At 39.4% G+C, this 24,202-nt stretch overlaps 1 protein-coding gene across 1 annotated transcript in view; it reads left to right on the top strand.

The window, feature by feature from the left end:
• Positions 1 to 24,202, top strand: part of PKD2 (polycystin 2, transient receptor potential cation channel) — a 52,801-nt gene that overhangs the window by 24,430 nt on the left and 4,169 nt on the right. Inside the window, exons 5-13 of the mRNA XM_021702318.1 lie at positions 4,029 to 4,253; positions 6,717 to 6,945; positions 11,748 to 11,915; positions 14,253 to 14,434; positions 15,533 to 15,653; positions 17,918 to 18,016; positions 20,173 to 20,294; positions 20,541 to 20,658; positions 21,761 to 21,924. Of these exons, the coding sequence (XP_021557993.1) occupies positions 4,029 to 4,253; positions 6,717 to 6,945; positions 11,748 to 11,915; positions 14,253 to 14,434; positions 15,533 to 15,653; positions 17,918 to 18,016; positions 20,173 to 20,294; positions 20,541 to 20,658; positions 21,761 to 21,924 (1,428 nt within the window). The remainder of the gene's footprint in view (positions 1 to 4,028; positions 4,254 to 6,716; positions 6,946 to 11,747; positions 11,916 to 14,252; positions 14,435 to 15,532; positions 15,654 to 17,917; positions 18,017 to 20,172; positions 20,295 to 20,540; positions 20,659 to 21,760; positions 21,925 to 24,202) is intronic.

The following is a 24,202-nucleotide window of genomic DNA, read 5'->3' as shown; positions in this document are numbered from 1 at the left end:
ATACATTTTGGTTCAGAGTACAGGTATTTAAAGTGTGTAATAAGCTTGTGAGGCAGTTTCGTGTCTGCTTTAAAGCCTGTCCTCTCAAGTGTGTGTTTATGATTTTGAGTATGTATTGTCCATGTGCATATTTGCAGGGATTTTTGGTGTTCTTTTGTAATCATACTTAAAACATCTTATGTATTAAGGGAGGATAGTCAGGCACCTGGGTGGCTCAGATGGTTAAGCATCTGCCTTCGGCTCAGGTCATGATCCCAGGGTCCTGGGATCGAGTCCTGCATCGGGCTCCCTCCTCGGCAGGGAGCCTGCTTCTCCCTCTCCCGCTCCCCCTGCTTGTGCTTTCTCTCTCTGTCAAATAAATAAATAAAATCTTTAAAAAGGGGGGGGGGAGGATAATCATTACTTTTAGAATTACTGTAGTTATTATAAAGAAATAAGAAGAGCTCTCAAGCTGTCCCAAGGTGGGCCTCTTAGGGTCACTGCCCCTGGGTGAGTCACTATGGTTAGAATAGTCTTCTAGACTTTACTAAGCTAATTCTGTCAGTTCATCTAGATCCCTGTCTTGACCTGAGACACCCAGACTCCAGATTTGTTAATATACAGTGGGGGCAGACAGCCTTCCCATGATCAGATTCTTTGTCTATCATCCAGTGCATACCTTATTTAGTACCAGGGTCCATAAGGAACACACTAAGTAAAGGTCAGAAGATTTAGCATAAAGGGATTGAATCATCCCGAAAGACATTTTGTCCGGCTTTGATAATGACTTTGCTCTACTCCTTTTTCTAGTTCCTGCAAAGCATAAACATGCCCTTAAACTGTAGTACCTGGTTTAATATTTTACTCTATCTCATAGCATTAATAAGAGAAGTGGATGCAGCCACTACCAGGTGGTATTTAAGAAGTGATTTCATGCGTTATCTCATCTGCTTTCACAAAACAACCTGAAATACATGTCATCTCCATTTTGTTGATGAAAAAACTGAGGCTCACTTACCCAAAGCATCACAGCTCATAAATGGAACCGTGCTGGGATTTAACCAGCCTGACTCCAAAACCCATGTTTCTTCCACTAAACCACATCGCTTCTTCCATATTAATTACGCTGTTGGGTGGCTGCTGGCCGCCCTCAGCTCCTTATCAGTATTCAGGCTTCTGGAGTGCAGGGACTGTATTTTGTTCAATGCTGTATTCTCAAAGCCTTGACCACTGCCTGGTGTCTAAAGCTGCTCAGTGAAGACCCACCAGAGGCATGGGTGAATGGGTGATTTCCACTATGGGATGGACCACCATGTATTTAAACCACCCCTTGATGCTGCCCTATTCTCAAGTTACTCCCATTTCTCCTTCCCTTGAACTCCACAAGCTTTAGGAAAGAATAGCCTTCACTTGCCACTTCCATTCCCTTACCATTGACTCACCCCTTAAAGCTTAAGCCCTGTGCTTCTGATGTCTCTCTTGGAAGCCACCAGTGGATTTGTTGAGTTTGCCAACCCAATGACCAATTCTCGATCTTGATCCCATTCAACCTCTGCAGAAACCGGCTATGTTGATTGCTCATTCTTTTGACTTCTGAGAGAGACACTAAACTTGGGGTTCCCTTCATTCTCTAATCCTCCTCTTAACTCTCCCGCTTCTCTCTCATTCCTAGGTTCTATATTCTTCTTTCTTTACGTTCTTTCCCTCGGCATTCCAGTAGCTTCCTCTCTCATGTCTGTTTGATAATTTATCATTTCATTAACAAATATACAGAGTGTTAACATGTGCCAGCATTTTCCCAGTGAAGTCTCCCTCTTCTAGAAATGCCCTTGGTGCTGGCTGGGGTAACAAAGCAGCAGGAAACAAAACAGAAACAAACCCGCTGTCTTCACAGAGCTTATGTTCTAGTGATAGGAAACAAAAAACAAATCTGTATCCTACCTGTGTCCTACCAGCTCCTTTGCATTATCCAAAAAGAGTCTCCAATCATTTTTCAGATGTCCCTTCTCCCTCGCTCCAACTTCCAAATCAGAGGCCACGTTCTGCTGACAGTCACTGCAGTGTCCTCTGTCCATCCTTCCTGTCTGTCTTCCTGTCTTCCTATCATTGCTCTGGTTCAGGCCTCATCATCACCTCTGGGTTATTGCAGGCACTGCTTAACTGAGCTGTGTCAGAGCCCGCAGGGCCACTCCCAGGTTCAGTGATGTTCTGGAAGGATTCACAAGATTTGTCACCCAGTCGCGTTCATGGCTAAGCTTCAGTGCAACGGAAGGATAAAAGCAGAAGCAGCAGAGGGTACAGGCACATGGGGTAGAGTTTGGAGGAAAAAAAAAAAAAAATGCAGGCTCCCAAAAGTGCTTTCCCAGTGGGAGTCACACAGGCCCCATGATGGGCTACAACCTATAACGGACCATAACGACATGTATGAAATGTTGTCTGTCAGAGAGGCTCGTTAGAGACTCAGTGCCCAAGGTAGTCAGTCCAGAAGGAAAGCAGGTGTTGGGCATGAGCCACTGTGTTTGTACAGACAGCCACTCTTCCCAGTCACACAACATTTTTGTTGGTTTTTTTTAAAGATGTTATTTATTTGAGAGTGCGCACATATGAGCGGGGCTGGGGGGGATGGGGGCGGGGGGAGGTGAGGCAGAGGGAGAGAGAGAAGCAGCCAGACAAGTTTTATATCAGTGTAGGGAGCTGTTTAGCAGTCAAGTTCCAGGTGGCAGCCAAGGCATAACCCTGCAACCTTGCAAGCAGGCCTTCCCAAGGAAAGGCGGTCTCGGACCCGCTGTGGCCACTTTTGTCTACATGTGAGGCCCCTATTCTCCCCACTCCAGTCTTTCCTGCAGCCACTGGAGGAACCCTGTTCCATGCCTCTCAGAAACCTTCCCTCAGTGACCCCTTCCTGCTTGCTCTTCACAATCTGATCACAGTCTACCTTTCAGCCTTCTTTCTTCATCGTATGTGAGCTGAACTCAGCTGCCAGCTGGGTGCCTTGTACTTCTCTGGCCCCGCCGGGCCCAGGCTTGAAAATGCCCTTCCCATCCACTGGTGCCTGCCTGAATCCTATTTACCTTTCACAGCCCGGGTCCACTGTGGCTTCTTCCAAAAGCTTTCTCTGATGCACCTTCCCTGGCACTGGACCCCTGGATGAGGATAGCTCTCCTCTGATCTGCCCGAGAAATTTACTTCTCCATTGGATATCATCCATCTACCTTGTATTTTAATTGTTTCATGACTCTTCTCTCCCTATTTACTGTAAATTAGAGAAGGAAAGGAACTTGGTTCTTTCCTTTTATATCTTTATATCCTCATTAATGCCAAAGAAGCATCTGGTTCCTAAGAGAACCTCTGTCAGTATTTGTGGATTAAATTCCCAAATGCCCTAAGGTGCCTGGGTGGCTCAGTCAGTTAGTGTCAAACTCTTGATTTCAGCTCAGGTTATGATCTCAAGGTCCTGAGATTGAGCCCCATGTTGGGATCTGCACTGGTCATGGAGCCTGCTTAAGATTTTCTCCCTCTCTCTCCCTCTCCCTGTACTCCCCACCACTTTCTCTCTCTCCCCCTCTGAAGTTAATTAATCAATTAATTAATTCCCAAATGCCCTGTGGAGTTTTGTTTAGTTCAGTTGCCGACAGTGGTACTTGATGAACTTGTACCTCTTGGCTGCAATTTTCTCTGAGAGCCTAGAGTCATCTAGCCCCTGAGTATAGTTACCCAGGGAAGGCAACCATATAAACTAAGGGCTAATAGCACAGATTCTAGAGGCAGGCAGTCCTGGTGTAGGTTCCTGACAATAACCTCAAAAGCTTTGAGACTGAGTTGACCTCACTAAGCTTCAGGGCCCTCGTTCCTAAAATGGGGATAATAAGTATACGAGAATTAAATAAGAAAACACGAAGCACCACACCAAGCACATTACCCAGCTTGATAAGACTTATATTGATTTATTACATACTCTGTCTTACCAGGAACCAACTGCCTTTGTATTTGCCGTAAGAGTTCCACTGATTTTATCTGTTTGTTTTGTTTTCATTTTGTTTTTTAATTAGTTGGATCTACACAAGTGAAAAAGACTTGAATGGGAGTAGCCACTGGGGAATGATTGCAACCTATAGCGGAGCTGGCTATTACCTGGATTTGTCAAGAACAAGAGAGGAGACAGCTGCCCAGGTTGCTAGCCTCAAGAAAAATGGCTGGCTGGACCGAGGAACCAGGGCAACTTTTATTGACTTTTCAGTATACAACGCCAACATTAACCTGTTCTGTGTGATCAGGTGTGTACCAAGGGCACTGATCCCTCCCATGTCTGTGTGTTTGTAGGTACATCCTAGTCTTGAGAGAGACCAGGAAACCATTGCTGCAGTTGGCTAAAAGAGAGTGCCGAGGATCAGAGCCAATAGCAAGGGAAGGGTGAAAAACAAAGGCTTAGTGAGATAAGTATATTTGGTGAAAAGGAGTTAGGATCCTAGAATATTATGAGTTGGGAAGAAACTTAAGTCTGGTCCAAGTTTATCCCAAAGCTGGAACCTTCCCAGAAAAAGCACCGTATTTTGCTAACATCTATTCTTACTCATTATAAAGATGATCAGTGCTATATGCTCTGTTACCAGGGCCTCTGGCCATCAAATCTTGACTCATTTCCCTGAGTTTCCCACTGTCAGATGAGGCCCATGCTATTTAAGAACACAAGCATGGCAGTCAGGGGCTATGCCTAGGTTCAGGAGAATACCCAGGCATCTGCTTACACGTAAGATTCACCAAAGGCACATAAAGTTCCTTCTGAGATCCTGTGACATTGCCATCATGATCACTTGGTTAGCAGGGAGAAAACTGACAAAAATCCTATGGGCTTGTTTGGGGCCTTTTGTTCATACATTCATTTATTCAGCAAACATTTATTGGACACTTAATATGTACCAGGCACTGTTCTTGGCTCTTGGGACATAAGTGAATAAAATAAAGATCCTTGCTCTTACAGAGCTTGCACTCAACCAGGAGGAGACAGATGATAGACAATAAACAATAAACGAAGGAAACAAATTAATTAAATAGTATATTAGAAGGTAATATGTACTATAAAAAAGAAAAACAAGGCAAGGGGGATCCAGAGTTCACCCCCTTTAATCCTCCTGGTGAACATGTCAGCAACACCCAGACATCGCTGGCATGAATTACTTGCATATATATTTACCAACCAAATAAGAAGGATAAATTCTCATAATATCCTTATTTTGTGATCATTTTTGAGGCTAAATGCATGCCAGCTTTACATGGCCGGTTGGATTCTTCCAGACCATGTATTTAACAACTTTTGAAGGAAATAATATCCCATGAAGTCAAATGAGTTATTACTAGAAATGAATGAAAATCGATTGCAATCATTATTGAACTTTTCCTAACGATTTCAGTGCAGATAGAGAGAGGATAAAAACAGGCACTCAACTCTGATTGAAATTGAAGGGAATGTCTGTAGAAGGCCTTGAGTATGTCTTCTACTTCCTCCCCATACTTGACGAGTGAATATTGTCAAGGCGATTATTTCATTTCTCTCTGCTGCTGTCTACGTTTCTGGAGGGGTTGACAGACGCAGGGCCAGAGCAGGATAGAGAGCACAGAGGCTACTTTCTGCCCTTCCAAGTTCACACTGAACCTATGACGAGGCGCTTCATTTCAGTATTGCTCTCCTGGGTTTTTGGTTCTTACCCATACTCTCCAACACATCGAATAGGAAGAAAACAAAAAACAAACAAAAAACAGGAGATTGACAGTGAGGAGGAAGGAAGAATTTTCACTCTTCTTTGACCAATTCTAATTTGCCGTAGTCTCTGCCTGGACCTGATTATTGCTCTTGCTTGAGTCCTAGACACTCAGGCTCGAGGTGTGGCTACCCATCCTGGAAAGGGAGAGATAGTTATACCTAATAGTTGACTGAAGGTTTTTTAAAAGTCTTAAGGAGCTAGGTATTCTATTTCTAGTTTGATAGGGAAGTTGTACCATTAAACGAATCATTTAATTTTCTCACTGTGACATCTATGAAATGGGAGTTAGGCAAGAAACATCCTCACTTCAGTTATGCTAAAACGCTAAACATCGGTGTCATCAGTGTGACTGAAAATAAAATACATGTTACTGTTTTAGACTGTCAGACATTTACTGAACACCTATTAACTGTAGGCTCTGGGAAGGGTAGCAAGAATAGCCCCTAGGGCGAATTATTAGTGCTAGTTAGGTGATACCAAATGAATGAATGAGAAACCCAGTTTGTGTATATATACACATACACACATATATATACTTACACACACATCCTACTTCTCGACAGGCCATACACGTTTGAATGCATGAGTTATATTTCTTACGTTCTTCATTGCCTAGTTGAATTACTTGGATTTAATAGAAGTCCTAGAAAGGCTTATTTGTTGATTAACTTCTACATTAAACAAAACAAAACTATAGAGCATTTTGAGGAGTATAAATACCGGAAAAGTAAAGGGGAGACTGAGGAGGAGTAATCTCTTTAGGAGGACTTGGGAAGTCTTGTTCCTTTTGGGGGCACAGAATTGTACAAGTATGTAGTTACTAGCTGTGATTAAAAATACTCTGCCACGACTTTGGGGTGACTTGTAGCTGCCGTTCCAATCCCTTATTAGTGCAGGGACAGAATAGATGGATGTCCTTCCTGGCTGCATCCATGTGTTGTTGTTGTTACTGTTTTAATTGTTCTTATTGCAACGCAGGTTATTGGTTGAATTCCCAGCAACAGGCGGTGTGATTCCATCTTGGCAATTTCAGCCTGTAAAGCTGATCCGATATGTCACAACTTTTGATTTCTTCCTGGCAGCCTGTGAGATTATCTTTTGTTTTTTTATCCTTTACTATGTGGTGGAAGAGATATTGGAAATTCGCATTCACAAGCTACACTATTTCAGGAGTTTCTGGAATTGTCTGGATGTTGTGATCATTGTGGTAGGTTTGAGAACAACACCAAATTCCCTACTCTGTTATAAAAACATGTTAATTAGAGTCCTTGATCTATCTCCTCAGTATTGTGGATTCTGATATTCCTGAAGGAGAATCTAAACGTTCTCCTCTGCTATTTCAACTTCAGTGTTACTAATCAATATCTCATTTTGCATGAGTAACCCTTCTGAATATAGAAGTAGAGAGGTATTTACGATGAGCTATCAATTAGCCACACTAATAACAAGAAAAACTTAGTGGGGCACCTGGCTGGCTCAGTTGGAAGTGCATGTGACTCTTGATCTCAGGGTCCTGAGTTTGAGCCCCACGTTGGGTATAGAGATTACTTAAAAACAAATAAATAATTTTTTTAAAAAATGAAAGATCCGTATGTGCTGATACAGCAAGAGTTCCAAGACATAAAAAAAAAAAAAAAAAAGAATAACTTAGTAATTCATATTTGGCTTTGGCATGCCATATGAGACATGAGGGAGAAAAGAATGTTTTGTTTATTCTTTTTTTGTTATTGTTAATGATATTTGTCTTCAACTACTAGCAAAAATTATTTTGTATTTTTCTGCACATGTGTAAAGTTACAGCAAGAAGAAACATCTTGAAAATATTTGGGGTAGCAGTTTAAAATTTCCTGCAAATAGTTCAGCGTACAAAATACTAGTGAGGGGGTACCTGGGTGGCTCAGTCAGTTAATCGTCTGCCTTTGGCTCAGGTCGTGATCCCAGGACTCCTGGAATGGAGCCCCACATTGGGTTCTCTGCTCAGTGGGGAGCCTGCTTCTCCCTCTACCCCTGCTTGTGATCTCTCTCTCTCTCTCTCTCTCTCTCTTTCTCTCTCTCTTGGATAAATAAAATCTTTAAAAAAGACAAAATACCAGTGAGGGACCATCCACGTTTTCTGTATCAGGTTCAAGAAAATCAGAAGGCATTGAGGATAGAGTCAAGACTATGACACCTTGTAGACCCCCTGCCTGCCCTTGACTATTATAATTTTTACACTTGTTCAACATGGTTTCCCTTCCACATCATCCTCATCACTTCCTGCCAGGGGCCTCCCTGGAGAAATGCATTTTGACCAACTTTTCCCCCTTCAGCAAGAACGCATGATCTTTTGCTGAGTCCTGTTACACATCGAAGCATGTAAGAGCAGGCTTAATTGTTACGTGCCTAAGAGCCCGTCCTTTCCACTGCCCATTGCCCGCTGACAGAGCCCCCCTGAAATCTCAGTAGGTGGTGCATTACCCTATCAGCGTTCTCTCTTCCGTTACCCTACTTCTTGGCCATTATTCTCCCCCTGCCCATAACAACCAAAAGTTCATCTGGGCTTCGTGAAGCATTTACATCAAGCCATTATCAGATCATCACTACAATTAGTTGGCAAAATATAGAAAATATTATTAAGATGTTTTAAATATAGAAAAATGTTATTCATATGTGAGTAAAAGAATGCTTAAGACATTGAAAAGAACTATATAGATCTATATTGCATGACAATAATATTAACTGGAGCAATAACAATAATAATCGCTAAAGCTTTAGAAGTCATGTGTGTCAGACACAGTTCCGAGTGCTTTTCATATCCAGACGTACACTCAGTTCTCACGGTAACCTTAGCTAACCTTAGCCACTCTGCCGTTGCCTCTCAGGCTACATGCATCTGTAATTCAGAAAGAGCTTTTACTTCAAATAAAAATTCCTGTAGAATTCGGGGTGGAACCCGTTCGACCCTGATGCATTTAGAAGTGCATCCCTTCTTTCACGATGACTGTGTAACATCACACAATTCCTGTAGGCAAACTGTGGATCCCCAAATTCTCGGTATATTAATAACAGGAACAAAGGAATTTCACCATTTAAGGAGGCAGGAAAGGCAAGGATACTGGAAGTAATTTTTCAACATATTTCTGAACTGCATGATGGAAGAGTGTGGGTCCATATACATTGAAAATTATTCTAGAAAACAATTATTGTTTGGAACCCTAAGATTGCAAACCCTGCCTTTTTAGTTTATATGGATACATTTATAGTTAAGTCATTGAGAATAAAGGTAAAAAGGTGAGTGTGAGTGTGATATTGTGCTCATTAATGGCAGGTTTGTTTGGATTTTAACCAAATACCTTCAGTATCAGCAAAAGAATAGTTAGTGGCAATCAACCTCTTCGATTATGTACACCTATCAGTGAAAACTTTAACAACACACCCTAATATATTCCATTTCTTTATAAACTCTGCGTGAGTGTGTGGGGGGGGCCTATTAGGTACATTTGTAAAAACATAGACAACAGAGAATTTGAAGGATTGGGTTAAAAAAATACAAATAGAATTCTAATACTTTCTTTTCACTTGGATAGAAATTTTCATATTTTATTTCCACACCCCAGGGAATGGCCTTGTACCCACTTCGGAGAAAATAGCTGTTGATATCATGGAAATTGAGGATAGTTTCTTTGGCTCAGCAGCCACAACATTTTGCAAGTATTTCTTTGAAAACTTGCTTCATTGTGCTATTGTTCTTGTTTTTTTGAACTCTAAGTACTGCCAAGACAACAATTCAGACAGCGTGCTTTTGTAAAGAATAAGGAAGGGCTACTGGAATCATCCTTCTCCTTTGAAACTTTCTCTGACCTAGCAGAAATGAGGGCACACCTTCTGCTCACCCTCCAAAATAAGCCCAGTGCTACACAGGACCTTCAACCCCATGAAAAAAAGCAAAGGCATTTTTATCAGACTAAGGCACACCTGAAACTTGAAAAGTAATTCTACTCTAAATATAAATATAACATCTTGGAATCATTTTGAAATTATTTTCCCTGTTTTCCTTTTGTTTCTTTAACAGAGACTCTGAAATCTATGGGCTTACTTTAGTCAACTTATTTGACCTAAACAGTCTTTCTAGCAGAATTACTGATAAAAAGAAGACTATTAAGGAGTCTAAATTCGGAGCGCCTGGTGGCTCAGTCGGTTGAGCGTCTGCCTTCGGCTCAGGTCATGATCCCAGAGTCCAGGGATCAAGCCCCGTATCAGGCTCCCTGCTCAGTGGGGAGCCTGCTTCTCCCTCTGCCTCTGCTCCTCCCCCCACTCGTGCTCTAGCTCTCTTGCTCTCACTCTCTCAAATAAATAAAATCTTAAAAGAAAAAGAAGTCTGAATTCAAATAATTTTGTTGATTGGTAGGTTTCAAGGGTGAAAATGATTATTTATTCAAGAAATATTTTCTGAGCACCTACTATGTGCCTGGCATTGTTCTAGGCATTGGGGATATAGGACTGAACAAAACAACCCAAACCCCTGCCTTTATGAAGCTTACATTAAGGAAGGAAAGTTCTTTTGTACATGGGGATGAGAATCCCAAAGAAAACTCAGGAGAACATAACTCAAGTGTTTACAAAATCTCTTTCCCTCATCTCTTTTCTCTCATTCAAGAAAAATTCTCTGGGAAATTCAGTGTACTGATATGATATTGACATTGTATAAATGACCACACCCTGGGTACAAAGCAATTGTCCCTAGTGAGAGTTGGGTAAAGAGTTATTGTTCAGTCAGTTAACCCTTCCCTGTCAACTAAGTCAACATAGAGACATATTTTCAGTGTATTCCAGAGAACTCAAGGAAAATATTCCCACCACCAGCACAAAAATTCAAGATTTATTCTGGGAATCCTTCACAGACAAAGAAAAGGTGGTGATGTTGGCTTTTTCAGCTGGGGTTGGTAGCCAGGCAGGTCTTTGCTATGATAATCACCTTGAGCCATGATCAAGACAGCCATCTTAAGAAGGGCTAATGAAGTGGTCTTTGACTATCATGCATGAGAAGAGAAAGGGAATGGACAGCAAAGGTCTCAGCACCTGTGACAACCCACCTGCTGTGGCTTCAGACCCCACAGGAGGCCCAGGTTGTAATGGTTAACCTCTGGCATTTTCCACACCTACACCTTAATCCAGTGGTGATGGATGCAAGTAGGGCCCAGTGTTCTCCTCAGATCTGGTTTTAGAGCCCAGAACTGAAGCCGATGTGAAAAGTTGCATGGTCATGAGTTAAGGGACAGAAACGAGCAGGAGGGAAACCCTTGGCTCACATATATTCCCACTGCAAGTCTTCTTGAGCCCTCTCTGACCCTCATCCACACCATCTTTTAAGACCAAGCATCTTCTTTCCTCTTAAGAGCACTCTTTTTAGATATGTCTTGTTCATCCTTCACCTTGTGTTGTGTGATGCCAACTCCTTACTAGGTTTTTGTGTTACTAGTTATTTTTGTGTGTATATCTGGTCTTGAACCAGAGTATAAGTTTCTTGAGAACAGAGTTTGTGCATTTTACTTCTACTTGTTCCTCTTAGCCCCTGGCACAGTACTGTATACATAGATATCCACTTGTATTTGTTGAATAGTAGAAAAAATGTATGGCTGGCAATTGAAAACAAAAACAAAAACAAAGCAAGATGAGGCTGAGAAGGGGGGGAAAGTGATTTCAATGAGGGTGGCAGAAAAAACAAGGCATTCCTGTTTGAGTTTGAGTTTGTAATATAGCAACATGTCGTGTGTGTGTGTGTGTACGCACGCACGTGTGCACACGTACACGTGTTCTCAGTGGGTTTCTCTTCCTAGCTAAGGGAATGCAGCTGGCTTATTGTTACACCTGTTTTGTGGCTGTGCTCAACACTTGTCATTCGTATGAGTGATTTAGATAAGTAGTTGGTGAGCCCTAGGAGTAATACATGGGTAAGGAAAAATAGTCATTTTAAGGTAAGTTACATGTTTCTAAAACACTGTAATAATACATAAATCTTTTGTTTTCCAGCTGTCAGTGGTAGCTATAGGAATTAACATATATAGAACATCCAATGTGGAGGTGCTACTACAGTTTCGAGAAGATCAAAATACTTTCCCCAACTTTGAGCATCTGGCATACTGGCAAATACAGTTCAACAATATAGCTGCTGTCATCGTATTTTTTGTCTGGATTAAGGTAATCTGCAGAGTTCATGGTCTGGATTTTTAATATTTTTCTCTTCTTTTTACTAACATGAATCACACAAAATGCTGGAGGGCTTGAGTTTGCTTTTTGTGGCCAAATTCAAATAGCCAGGCATAGCTGCTTCATATTTTGCAAGTAAACTAACAGGACCCATGTGATCCTTCCTCTCAGTGTGAATGGTGCTTCCTGTGACCTGAGCTGCGCTCTTGCAAGACCTGTCCCTGCAGGTTTGTTTATCGAGTACAATTAAGAGCCCTTTTCAACGTCAGCTGGGCGTGGGGCCCTCAGCTACACTATCACAGGGACAGGTCTGAGTTTCACCTGTTATGGTGCGACCAGGTGAAGGAAAAGGAACCAAGAATGAGGGGTGCGGATGGGAAGGGATGGAAAGATGTATTGGAAATGATCTATAGAAGGATTGCCTCTTTTCTGGGTGGAGGCCAGATGGAAGCTTTACCTAGAATTGAGATTGGGACAGATCCATACTCTTCCAAGTAGTACCTTAATTATCCGTTTCCTTCTTTTCTGAAACATAGTGTACATTTCCATGTATGTGAAAGATTAGGGCATTTCATATACAAATGAGCCTCAATTCTGGAGATGCAGGAAATTGTAGTAATAATGAGGCAGCTGCCCGCATGTCACTCTGCTATCCAGATGGTAGCTACCAACCCTAAGTGGCTATTGAAATGGAAATTTTAGTTAATCAAATTACATACCATTGAACATTCAGTTTCTCTGTCCCTCTAGCCACATTTTAAGGCCTCAATGTCTGTATGTGGCTGATGGCTACTGTACTGGACAGTGGAAATAAAGAACATTTCCTTCGTCACGGAAAGTTTTATTAAACAGCACTGTTCTAGAAGCTACTCACCAACAGTTATTTTTTTTTCCTGAATTGGTACTCACACCTGGAAGGCCTGAGATTTATCGGAGGGTGTAGGCCTCATCCTATATCTGTCTTGCTGTTTATTTAGTTACATGCTTGTTCAGGAAAAACCACCACTCACACAACCAAACCTTTATCATGAAATAGTAATAAATAATCCAAATCCAATAGGAATTAAGTAATGTGATTACAACAACCTTCAAAAAATGTTTATTGTGGCCCAAAACAGTGTATAAGAATAAATTCTAGAGATTTCCTTTCAATTTGTGCCTCAGGCTGAGTGTTTTATTTAGTGTTTTGCTTGTAACTATTCTGCTTCCGAAACTTAGAGAACCATTAAAGTTCTTTAGGGCAGGCACTGCGACTTGGCTTCTGATGTATCCCCCTAATGGTTTTCCATCGGGACTTTGAGCTAGAGCTATGCAGCTTGTCATGCCTCGGGGCTGGGATGAGCAACCTGAACAGCCATCCTTAGTGTTGCCTATAGAAATGTTCAGTATGGCTTTGCTGTCAGACAAAGCTGAGTTCAGCTGCTGGCTCTGAGCCCTGGCTGCCTCCTGAGGGCAGGATACCAGTATTTCAATCTCATTGCAAAGATCTGAGTCAGTATACATAGCCCTTCCCATAATGCCTGGCACATAGTCGCTAAATAATGAATGACAGTTAATAACATACAGTAAGTATCTCCTGGAGGGGGTTTTTTTGTTTTTCTTCACTAGTTTTCATTTGTGGCTTTTTTTCCCCCCTCTTTTAATCTTTCTTAGGGGGAAGAATATCCCTAATCCTCTTAATTATGATTTGAAGCTGTTTTTACTATATTGCAACCATCATGTAAAATTTTAGCAACATCAGACAGGAGCTTTGTTCTGTTCTCTGCTGTTCCCAGCTCCAAGAACAGGGCCTGGCACATGGTGGGCACTCAACAAATACTCTTTGAATGAGAAAAGAGAAGTTGCTGGGTTTAGGGGAAAAAGCAAGTCATTATTCTCTCTCTTCCAAAAATGTTGTTGTAAAATACATGTAACATAAAATTTATAACTTTCACTATTTTTAAGTGTACAAGTCAGTGACATTAATTGCATTCACATTGTTGTCCAACAATCACCATATGTATTTCCAGAACTTTTTCATCAATCCAGCTGAACTCCGTATCCGGTAAACACTAACTCCGAATTCCCCCCTCACCCCAGGCCCTGGTAACCTCGTCTATCTCAATGAATTTCCATAGTCTAGCTACTCCATGTTAGTGCAATCATATAATAGTTGTTTTTTGTGTGTGTGTCTGGCTTATTTCACTTAGCATAATGTTTCCAGGGTTCATCCATGTTGTGGCCTATATCAAAATTTCATTCCTTGGTAAGGCTGGATAACATTTCATTGTACGTATCTACCACGTTTTGTTCACCCATTCATCTGTTGATATCTTCCCTCTGTTACAGCTCTTCAAATTCATCAACTTTAACAGGACCATGAGTCAGCTCTCCACAACCATGTCTCGGTGTGCCAAAGACCTCTTTGGCTTTGCAATTATGTTCTTCATTATTTTCTTAGCATATGCTCAGTTGGCCTACCTCGTCTTTGGCACTCAAGTTGATGACTTCAGTACTTTCCAAGAGTGTATGTAAGTATATATGAAATTAAAAAGAAAAATTTAATTAGAGATGTCACTGCCTTCTGAAGGATAAAGAAATCTTCACAGTTGCTATTTCATCAACAAGTATTTTCAAATAGTTATTTAAAAATAAGAATTAATTATCTTTCCCAGAAGCGATGACCCATCGATGCAAAGAGGGCAATGCTTAATGCTGATAAGCTTAAGACAGCAGCTCTAGAGTAATGAGACATAGTAGAACAGCTGTAGGAAAGCAATACTGTTACAAAGGCAGAGGGCTTCTCAGCACTCAATGCAGATGGCAGCTTTTAAGAGACATTTGCCAATATTTACATTCTTATTCAGTATTGTTGCCACATGTTTTAAACTTGGAGTTTTTTTTCTAAGAAAAAAATAGTATTTCTAATATTCTAAGAGAAACTCAAATCAGTACAGGAATTTTCAGTCTTTTCCAAAGTTCTCAAATATGATATGAAGACTAAAAAAAAAATAACCGGTATTGAGATTTCCATGCCATTGAGAAAGGAGTTAGTTAGGAAAGAAGAGAATTATGATAATAGAAGTTAAAAAGGCTTTGTACTGAAGGACAGCTAATTAATGTCACTGTTTGATGGAAGTCAGGAACGGAAATGATTTTACTGATTAAGACCCAGCGTTGGCAACACACGGCCACTCAACACCACTCTGAGTGCATGTGAGGATACTGGATCTTTGAATGCATACAAGTTTGGCTAAGTCTTTTTTAAGAGGTTTTTTAAGAGGGTGACCGTGTGAAGTTTAGAGTTAACCATGTTTTAGCCAGATTATGTGTTAAATTCTTATAGCTAATTGCTTTATGTCATCTAATAATATTATTATATTTTCTTTTTAACCAAGTGGAAATAACATATTTAGCATGAAAGCATATTATTTTTATTCCAGAGGCTTCAATTGGTCATATAAGTAGCAAGAATTTTCCAAAGGGGTTGACAATTTTCTGTTATTTGGCAGCTATCTGTACTGATAAAAAGGTCCAAAAGTATGAAATCATCTTTAAGGAATGTTACATCAATGCTGGAGATTCTTTGTTTTTGTATTATGGTGTTTTGTTTTGTTTTGTTTTTATAGTTTCACTCAATTCCGTATCATTTTGGGTGATATCAACTTCGCAGAGATTGAGGAAGCTAATCGAGTTTTGGGACCAATTTATTTTACTACATTTGTGTTCTTTATGTTCTTCATTCTTTTGGTATGTACACTTTTGTTTATAGTGAGGTGATTTAAACTTCATAAGTCACCATCATAAAATCACCATCTTCCTTTATTTTTTAAAAGACCCAGGAATAACTGTAGATACCAGAAGACGTATTTTATTTTACCTCTCACTGATTCAGTTTTAAGTCTTCACCAAATACCTTTTCCATGGTCTTTCATTAATCCATATATATGTGTCTATTCAATGTAAAAAAAAAAATTAGTTCACATGCAAATTTATAAAGTCACCTAAAATAGTGCTTTGCCGAAAAAGTAGAATGCTTACATGTTTACATGCTTTTTTAACACAGATGTCAGCACTTTTGTGATCACTTGCTAGCATGACTTTTCATTCCTCTTTCTCTTCTTTTCTTTAAAAAAAAAAAAAAAAAATTGGAACTGACAAAGCAAGCTAGATCCAGGATGTCAAGAGAAATATTTGAGTGAATTATTGCTTGTGAAGATGAAGATATTTTTGTTTTAACTTACTCATATTTGCAGGCGTTAGCTACCAGCCATTTGGAAACTTAAAAAGACAACAGTAATTGCCTGGGTTGGGAGGGAGAAAGTGGGAGATGTTACTCCAGCTGCCCTTGGATTTGAGCATTAAGCCAGGAACTTACATGCATTTTATATTTTATTCTCATTTCTGCTACAGAATCTTAAATAGTATTCCTCCTTAATTTGTAGCAGTTTAATAGCCACTAAAATAATAGAGCTCTCTTTTTGTTCATTCCCCAATCATTCAATAAATATTTACTGAGCCACTATATTCCAGGCAAGGTGCTAGGTACTGGGGGTACAGACCAGCCCTGCCCTCAGGAAGATTCCACAAACTTGTGGGGAAAACAGACATAATCAAATACATAACTCTGGGGGCGCCTGGGTAGCTCAGTCGGTTAAGCGTCTGCCTTTGGCTCAGGTCATGATCCCAGAGTCCTGGGATCCAGCCCCGTATGGGGCTCCCTGCTCAGCGGGGAGCCAGCTTCTCCCTCTCCTCCCTGTTTATGCTCTCTGTTGCTTTCTCTGTCTCTCTCTCAAATAAATAAATAAAATCTTAAAAAAAAAAAAATACATAACTGTAGTCACAAACCAGAGCTATATGCCAGAAAGGAAAAGTGAAGAAAGAGTGTGTTAAGGAAGGACCTGATCAGTTGGGTGTGGCGTTTCAAGAAAACCTGTGGGAGGGGGGGGCGCCTGGGTGGCTCAGTCGTTAAGTGTCTGCCTTCAACTCAGGTCATGATCCCAGGGTCCTGGGATCAAGCCCCGCATCGGGCTCCCTGCTCCACAGGAAGCCTGCTTCTCCCTCTCCCACTCCCCCTGCTTGTGTTCCCTCTCTCACTGTGTCTCTCTGTGTCAGATAAATAAGTAAAATCTTTAAAAAAAAAAAAACCTGTGGGAAACAGGTGTTGGAAATACAAACCATTATCTTGGGGAGGAGAAAGTTAGGAAAATGAACTAACCATTACTGAATGATAATAGCTATAAATTATGTAGCGCTTACCATGCCTGAGGCCCTGTCCTAAGCACTTAACATAGATTATCTCATTAATTCTTACAACAAATCTGTAGGGGAGGAACTATGATTTCTCCCATTTTGTTAATGTAAGAACAAATAAATTTTAAAATAAAGATTAGAACATTTAAACAATATAGTCTTGGCAGTGCTAAGACTGAAATCCAAGTGTGCTTGACTCCAAAGTCTGTCTTTTTCACTAAGCTTCTCTTGACTATCTTCTATGAAGCCTGCTGTATTCCCATTTGCAGAGATCTTTTCAACTCTTCAAAATATGCTCTGTAAATCTCAAATAATATTGTATAACAATATTTGGAAGAAGCATAGAATTCCACTTGTCTGTATTAACTGTTGAAATTTGAAGAGCTACGTAGAGTTCTACACTTCTAATAATTTCTGTCAAATGAAAAAAGTGTAGACAAACAAAAATAATAAAATAAAATAATCCTACCATCCATTGGTAAATACATTGATATTTTGTTGTATTTCATTCTTGTCTCTTTTTGCAAAATATATCACAATATATGGTTTGTAAATAAAATATATTGCATTTTCCTTTGGCATGATTTAATGAAAAAAATAATTTTCCCGAAGAGTATAGTAGCAAAACTATTAATTTATGTCTTCTTAAGAAATCAGATCATTAAAAAAAAAAAAATGCATATGTCAAATTTCGGATTGATGTTTAGGAAGTATATTTAGGTTTCTTCTTTAATCTCAACTCTCCTTTGATTTACAAACAGAATATGTTTTTGGCCATCATCAATGATACTTACTCTGAAGTTAAATCTGATCTGGCCCAGCAGAAAGCTGAAATGGAACTCTCAGATCTTATCAAAAAGGTATGACAAGCCCTAATTCTCAGAATTGTTTTACTTTCTACATAAAGTGAGCATTGCTTCAGCCAGATTTCCACATCAACACTGATCAATTGTCATGGTGTAAAGTAAAGAGTAGATTGCTACATTTCAGGAATAATTTACATTTTCTCTGTCTTAGAGCTAGAGATGGGTATGCTGCTAGCCTGGACTTAAATTCTGGGAATCATTTAATGCCCTAGAATTAAATTCTCCACAATCTCTTTTGACTCTTAAGAGCTAAGCTGCTGGTTTTACCTTTACTTATTTTGAGGACACCTCTAGTTGGCTGCCACTTGCAGATCCAGAGTTCAGAATAAACTGAAAGGGAAGAATATGAAGACATTTCCACTTTTTCTATCTCAAATACAATTTTTAAAAAGTTTTAGAAGCAAATATTTTGTAGTTCACCCTTTATCCTTGACCTTCCAAGGAAGTTTTAAAATAGTCAAAGGAAAAAGGCCACAGAGTAAGGGCCTGAGAACTTTCACTTACGCACCTTCTCAGGAAGTTGTTAAATAAATGGAAGGGCAGGACAGGAAAGTTGGGTAGCTTTGTTCTTCTCAATGTGACTTCTTTATTTGGTTTAAAGTATAAAACTTAAGCAACAAAAAATAACTACATCTAAAGTACACAGCCTGTTCACTAACATCATTTTACTAAGATACCCGTGGCTCTTTGACTGTGTGATCTTTTTCTGTTGGTTCAAGTCCTAAGACTGTGTTGTCTGTGAATCATGTTGGAACAGAGAACTTCCAGTTCTTAAAACAAAACCCCTTGGATGGGACCTTAAGATTTGGGTTATCCTGAATTTTGCAGAACAATTTATTACATGTTAGCAAATCTCCAAGGTATATACAAGCAGTCCTTACTTTGCCCTTTGGTTCTGAGATGCACAGATTTCAATTATTTCATGTTAAATAACACCAGCCTCTCCACACAGTTCCTATTTCAGTTGTCACAGTATCTTGACTGAGAATAATAGTATAAAGTACAAACTTCCAGTTGTCACAGAACATTTCAGTTATCACAGTATATTAACTGTAATAGCATAACATAGAAACTTCACTGCTAGCTCTTCAGTCTACAAATTGTTACATAAATAACGGATGTGTATCCTAACCAGTGAGCGATAACATCCCTTCTTACAAAGACTAGGCTAGGTCACGGAGCACCTGCTGTTTAGTGCAGACACAAAACATGTAGTTGTGTTGCTTCTCTCTCTCCCTGTGAGAAACCCCCACGTGATGTGTTACAAGAGTGCATATCTGAAAGGGAGAATGGGCCAGCAAAGATGAAAGCCGAGCAAAGAAACAAAGACTGATAACACTGAAAGTGAAGTTCAAAACAAATGTAAGAGAGTTCTAGAATAGGTAGCTGGCCATGGGAATGTTGGCACTGCTACCCTTCAAGATCTTGAATATCTGTGGAAAGATAGATATGCAGTCAAAGAACTTAGTGAAGGCAAGTTTATCAACATGAATGAGAGTAGTGGTTGTGATGGAAAGTCCCTACAGTCTCCAAGGAAGTGACGCTGGCAAACAACGTCACATTCAAGGAACTCTGGAGATATTTTACAACATTGGAAGGGCAAAGGATAAAATGTTGGGAGCTGATCCATATGAAGAAAGGATTATCAGAGTTCCTCAAGACATAGAAAAGAGGTGTCCTCCATATCCGTTATACAAGAAGAAGGGAAGCACTATTCAAACTACTCTGGATAAAATTTTTACAAATAAATATTCATTTTACTGTTTTTTTTTAATTTCCCTGTAAATTTATAACTGATACCAAGGGAGTTTTTAATGCTTTGATGAAAAGTTTTTTTTTTTTAAGTTTATTTAAGTAATCCCTACACCTAACGTGGGGCTCCAACTCATGACCTCGAGATCAAGAGTCACGTGCTTTTCTGACTGAGCCAGCCAGGCGCCCCTGATAAGATGTTTTAAAGGTCACGGAGCAATCATAATTTTTCCTGTTGATTATTAACATCACTTGCACAGTTCGGGCTTGCAAGGTCATTTTGACAGCCCTGCACTACCGTGCAAAATAAGGTCTACACTAGTAGTTACTAGTGTAAATGGATGGTAAAGCACATGCAAAAAGAGAGTAAACTAAACCCAATCTTTTCTTTTCAACAGGGCTACCATAAAGCCTTGGTCAAACTAAAACTGAAAAAAAATGCTGTGGATGACATTTCTGAGAGTCTGAGGCAAGGGGGAGGCAAGTTAAACTTTGATGAACTTCGACAAGATCTCAAAGGGTGAGAATCACACTTTCTGAGGCCCTGGGAAATTCTATATAAAGATAAGTTCTTGGTGATAAGGATATTTCTGGCCCGAGTACTCAGAGAGATACTATTTTTTCAGAGGAGGTGTCTTTCTGGAACATATCCCAAGAGGAGGGATGATTCAGCAGTTTCTCCTTTCTTCCTGCATCTTGATGTCTCTGTGTTTGCACTGGACCATGTACATGAATGATTTCATCTGTAACCTCTCAATAATTTCAGGAAGGGCCATACTGATGCAGAGATAGAGGCAATATTCACAAAATATGACCAAGATGGAGATCAAGAACTGACCGAACATGAACATCAGCAGATGAGAGACGACTTGGAAAAAGAGAGGGTGGGTCTAGTGTAGGAGAACATGATTTGATTCAGCCCTCACTGTGTTTCAGACACCATGCTAAGTAGTGGATTACTGAGAGTCTCTCTGTCTTTCTGCCTCTTTCTCTGTCTCTGTCTCCGTCAATTTATGTAGTAGTACCCAGCATATTCCAAAAAGAATATATAACAACAATATGTAAAAATATATTACATATATATTGGCATAAATGTAAAAAAATCAAAATGAACAAATGAGGTAAAACAAAAGTGAAATATAAAACTAGACTATGAAGCTAAAAATGCATTCCATAAAAATATATACATGCTTGTTAAAGACTGAGCTACAAATTTGGCCCTAAGCTTTCTGGTCATCAGCTTAAAAAGGGAAACCTAGGAGTTACACACTTCACAGTGTCCATGAGAGTGGGGAAAAGATTTCTCAGGGGATATAAAGTTAGTTGCTCTATAAATTAACATTTATAGTAAAACAAAACTAGCAGCTGCCTTCCGTTTGAATACTTACTATGAAATGGTCTTTTATAATCAGAAAGGATAATTAAAAGCTTTTAACATTAACTTTAAAAATAAATGGTTAAACAAACCAAAAAATATCCATGGTAATTGAGGTACAGAGAATATAGGTGAATACTCTATACAAAAATCCCTTTTCTATAGGGAGATAGTATAGAACAGTGGTCTCTAAACTACTCCACAGAACTGTGTCGGTAGGTGGGAAACTTTACCAGGTATAGTGAAATGTGAACAAGAAGACAGTGAGTAAAATCACCTTACACAAGGCTGTATTTCTTCTAAGATTATATCCTTCCTACTTTGTAGTTATTAAATGTGTTTTTTTATGAAAAGGTGATAATATATTTCTTCATTTACTTTTTTTGTTGTTGTTCTATTTTTAATGTTCTTCCTTGTCCAAACAAGTTAGCGATTCCTTGCTGGTCAATAAAATTTGTTTTGAAAATTTGCCAGTCCATGAATTAGAAGTGTGAGAATCACAGTCTGGTGTTAAACAGTACATGCCCATTTCCCATCTGCCCAAGCCCACAGTGGAGCTCTGTGGGGACAAGGTGTTCTTGCTCCTCACTCAGTGACCCCATGTTCTTCAGGAGGACCTGGATCTGGACCACAGCTCTTTACCACGTCCCATGAGTAGCCGAAGTTTCCCACGAAGCCTGGATGACTCTGAGGAGGATGATGATGAAGACAGTGGGCATAGCTCCAGAAGGAGGGGAAGCATCTCCAGTGGGGTTTCTTATGAAGAATTTCAAGTGTAAGTATGAAGGAATTGGCAGAATTTGGGCTGAGGAGTTCAAATGAGACCAAGCCGCTTCTCCTACCTCTCACAATTTGATCCTTTCCATTACTAATCATCAGTTCTTTTTTTTTATAACTTTTAATGGTGTTTTTTTCTTTTGATAAAAGTACTGTATTCCTTATAGGAAAATCAGCAAATAAAAACAAAACATTAAGATCTCTCGCATTCCCACTAAACCAAAATGCCAATTAACATTTTGGTGTTTGTATCTCCATTTACATGTGTTTATTTTTTTTTTAATGTTTTTATGGCCTTAGCACATGGCATATCCTAAGATATACCTGAGGAGAATATATGTTCTGCTGTTGTTAAGTGGAGTGTTCTATAGGTATTTATTAGGTCTGGTCTAGTGTTACTTAAATCTGTTTCCTGCCGTCCTGCCTATTTGTTCTATCTGCTTTTGGAAGTGGGGTATTAAAGTCTCCAACTATTATTATTAAATTGCCTGTTCCTTCCTTTCTGTAAGGTTTTGCTTTGTGTATTTTGGCACTCTGCTGCTAGGTGTATATATGTTTATAATTGGTACATCTTTCTAATAGATTGACCCTGTTTTCATTATAAAATGTCCTACTTTATCTCTGGTAAGATTTTTTTTTGTTTTAAAGTCTTCTTTTGTCTGATATTACTATAGCAACTCCAGCGTTTTTATTGTTTCTTTTTGCATGATACATCTTTTTCCATTCTTTCATTTCCAACCTGTTTGTATCCTTGAATCTCAAGTGTGTCACCTGTAGACAGCATTTAGTAGGATCTGGTCTTCTTATCCAGTCTGATAGTCTCTGCCTTTGATTAGAATGTTTACTTCATTTACATTTAATGTTATCATTGATATAGTTGGACTTACATCTACCATTTTATTTTTCATTTTCTATAGGTCTCATGTCTTTTTTTCCTCTTTTTCTCCCTTATTGCTTTCTTTTACATAAAATGGATACTTTCAGGGCGCCTGGGTGGCTTAGTCGTTAAGCGTCTGCCTTTGGCTCCCAGGGTCTTGGGATTGGGCCCCACATCAGGCTCCCTGCTTAGCAGAAGCCCACTCCCCCTGCTAGTGTTCCCTCTCTTGCTGTGTCTCTCTCTGTCAAATAAATAAATAAAATCTTTAAAAAAAATAAAATGGCTATTTTCTAATGTAACATTTTAATTCCTTTAATAGTTTTTTTCATTACATTTTTCAGTTATGTTTTTAGTGGTTGCTCTAGGACTTAACATATACAAATCAATTTATCAGAATCTACCTCAGATTCATATTAACTTAATCCAAGGAGATACAGAAATATCATTCCTATATAACTGTTAACTCCTCCCCTTTTATGCCATTATTATATATGTTACAAATCCAGTATCACAATATTATAATGATCACTTCAATAATTTTGTCTCTTAAAAGAACCGAGACAAGAAAGAAGAGAAAGTATATATTTATAGAATTTAGCTTATTCTTTTTCTTACCATTTCTGCTTCTCCTCATTTGTTCTGTGGATTCAAGTTACCATCTGGTGTCATTTCCATATTCCAATACAACTTTGATCTTACCCACCTGCTTTGTCCTGCTATTGTCAAATATATTACTACATTTCTATGTGTTATAGGCCCAACAATACAATTGTGTACATATGGTCTTACACAGGTTGCTTTTCATATCAGTGAAGAGAAAAAAAAGAAAAAGGTATATGCATTTGTATTGTCTTTTGCAGTTACATAATAACATGTTCCAGTGCTATTTGTTTTTTCATGTGGATTCCAATTACTATCTGGATCACTTGCTTTCAGCCTGAAGAACTTCCTTTAGTATCTCTTCTAATAGAAGCAGGCCTGCTGGGGCACCTGGGTGGCTCAGTCGGTTAGGCGTCTGCCTTCAGCTCAGGTCATGATCTCAGTGTTCTCGGATCAAGCCCCGTGTCAGGCTCCTTGCTCAGCAGGGAGTCTGCATCTCTCTCTCCCTCCACCCCTCCCCCCAGCCTCTGCATGCTCTCTCTCTCTCTCAAATAAATAAATAAAATCTTTAACAATAAAAATAAAAAATAAAGCAGGCCCACTAGCTTGAATTCCCTGTTTTTCTTTATCTAGGCATATTTTTATTTTTCCTTCATTTTTTTCTTGTCTCCACTATTTCTGATGAGAAGATAGCTGTTAATCTTACTGAAGTTCCCTTGTATGTGATGGGTCACTTTTCTCTTGCTGCTTGCAAGATATTTTCTTTGTCTTTGTCTTTCAGTATTTTGACCATGATCTG

Source organism: Neomonachus schauinslandi, chromosome 2 (genome assembly GCF_002201575.2).
Source record: "Neomonachus schauinslandi chromosome 2, ASM220157v2, whole genome shotgun sequence".
Lineage (NCBI taxonomy): Eukaryota > Metazoa > Chordata > Mammalia > Carnivora > Phocidae > Neomonachus > Neomonachus schauinslandi.
This window is presented reverse-complemented; position numbering and strand designations above follow the sequence as displayed.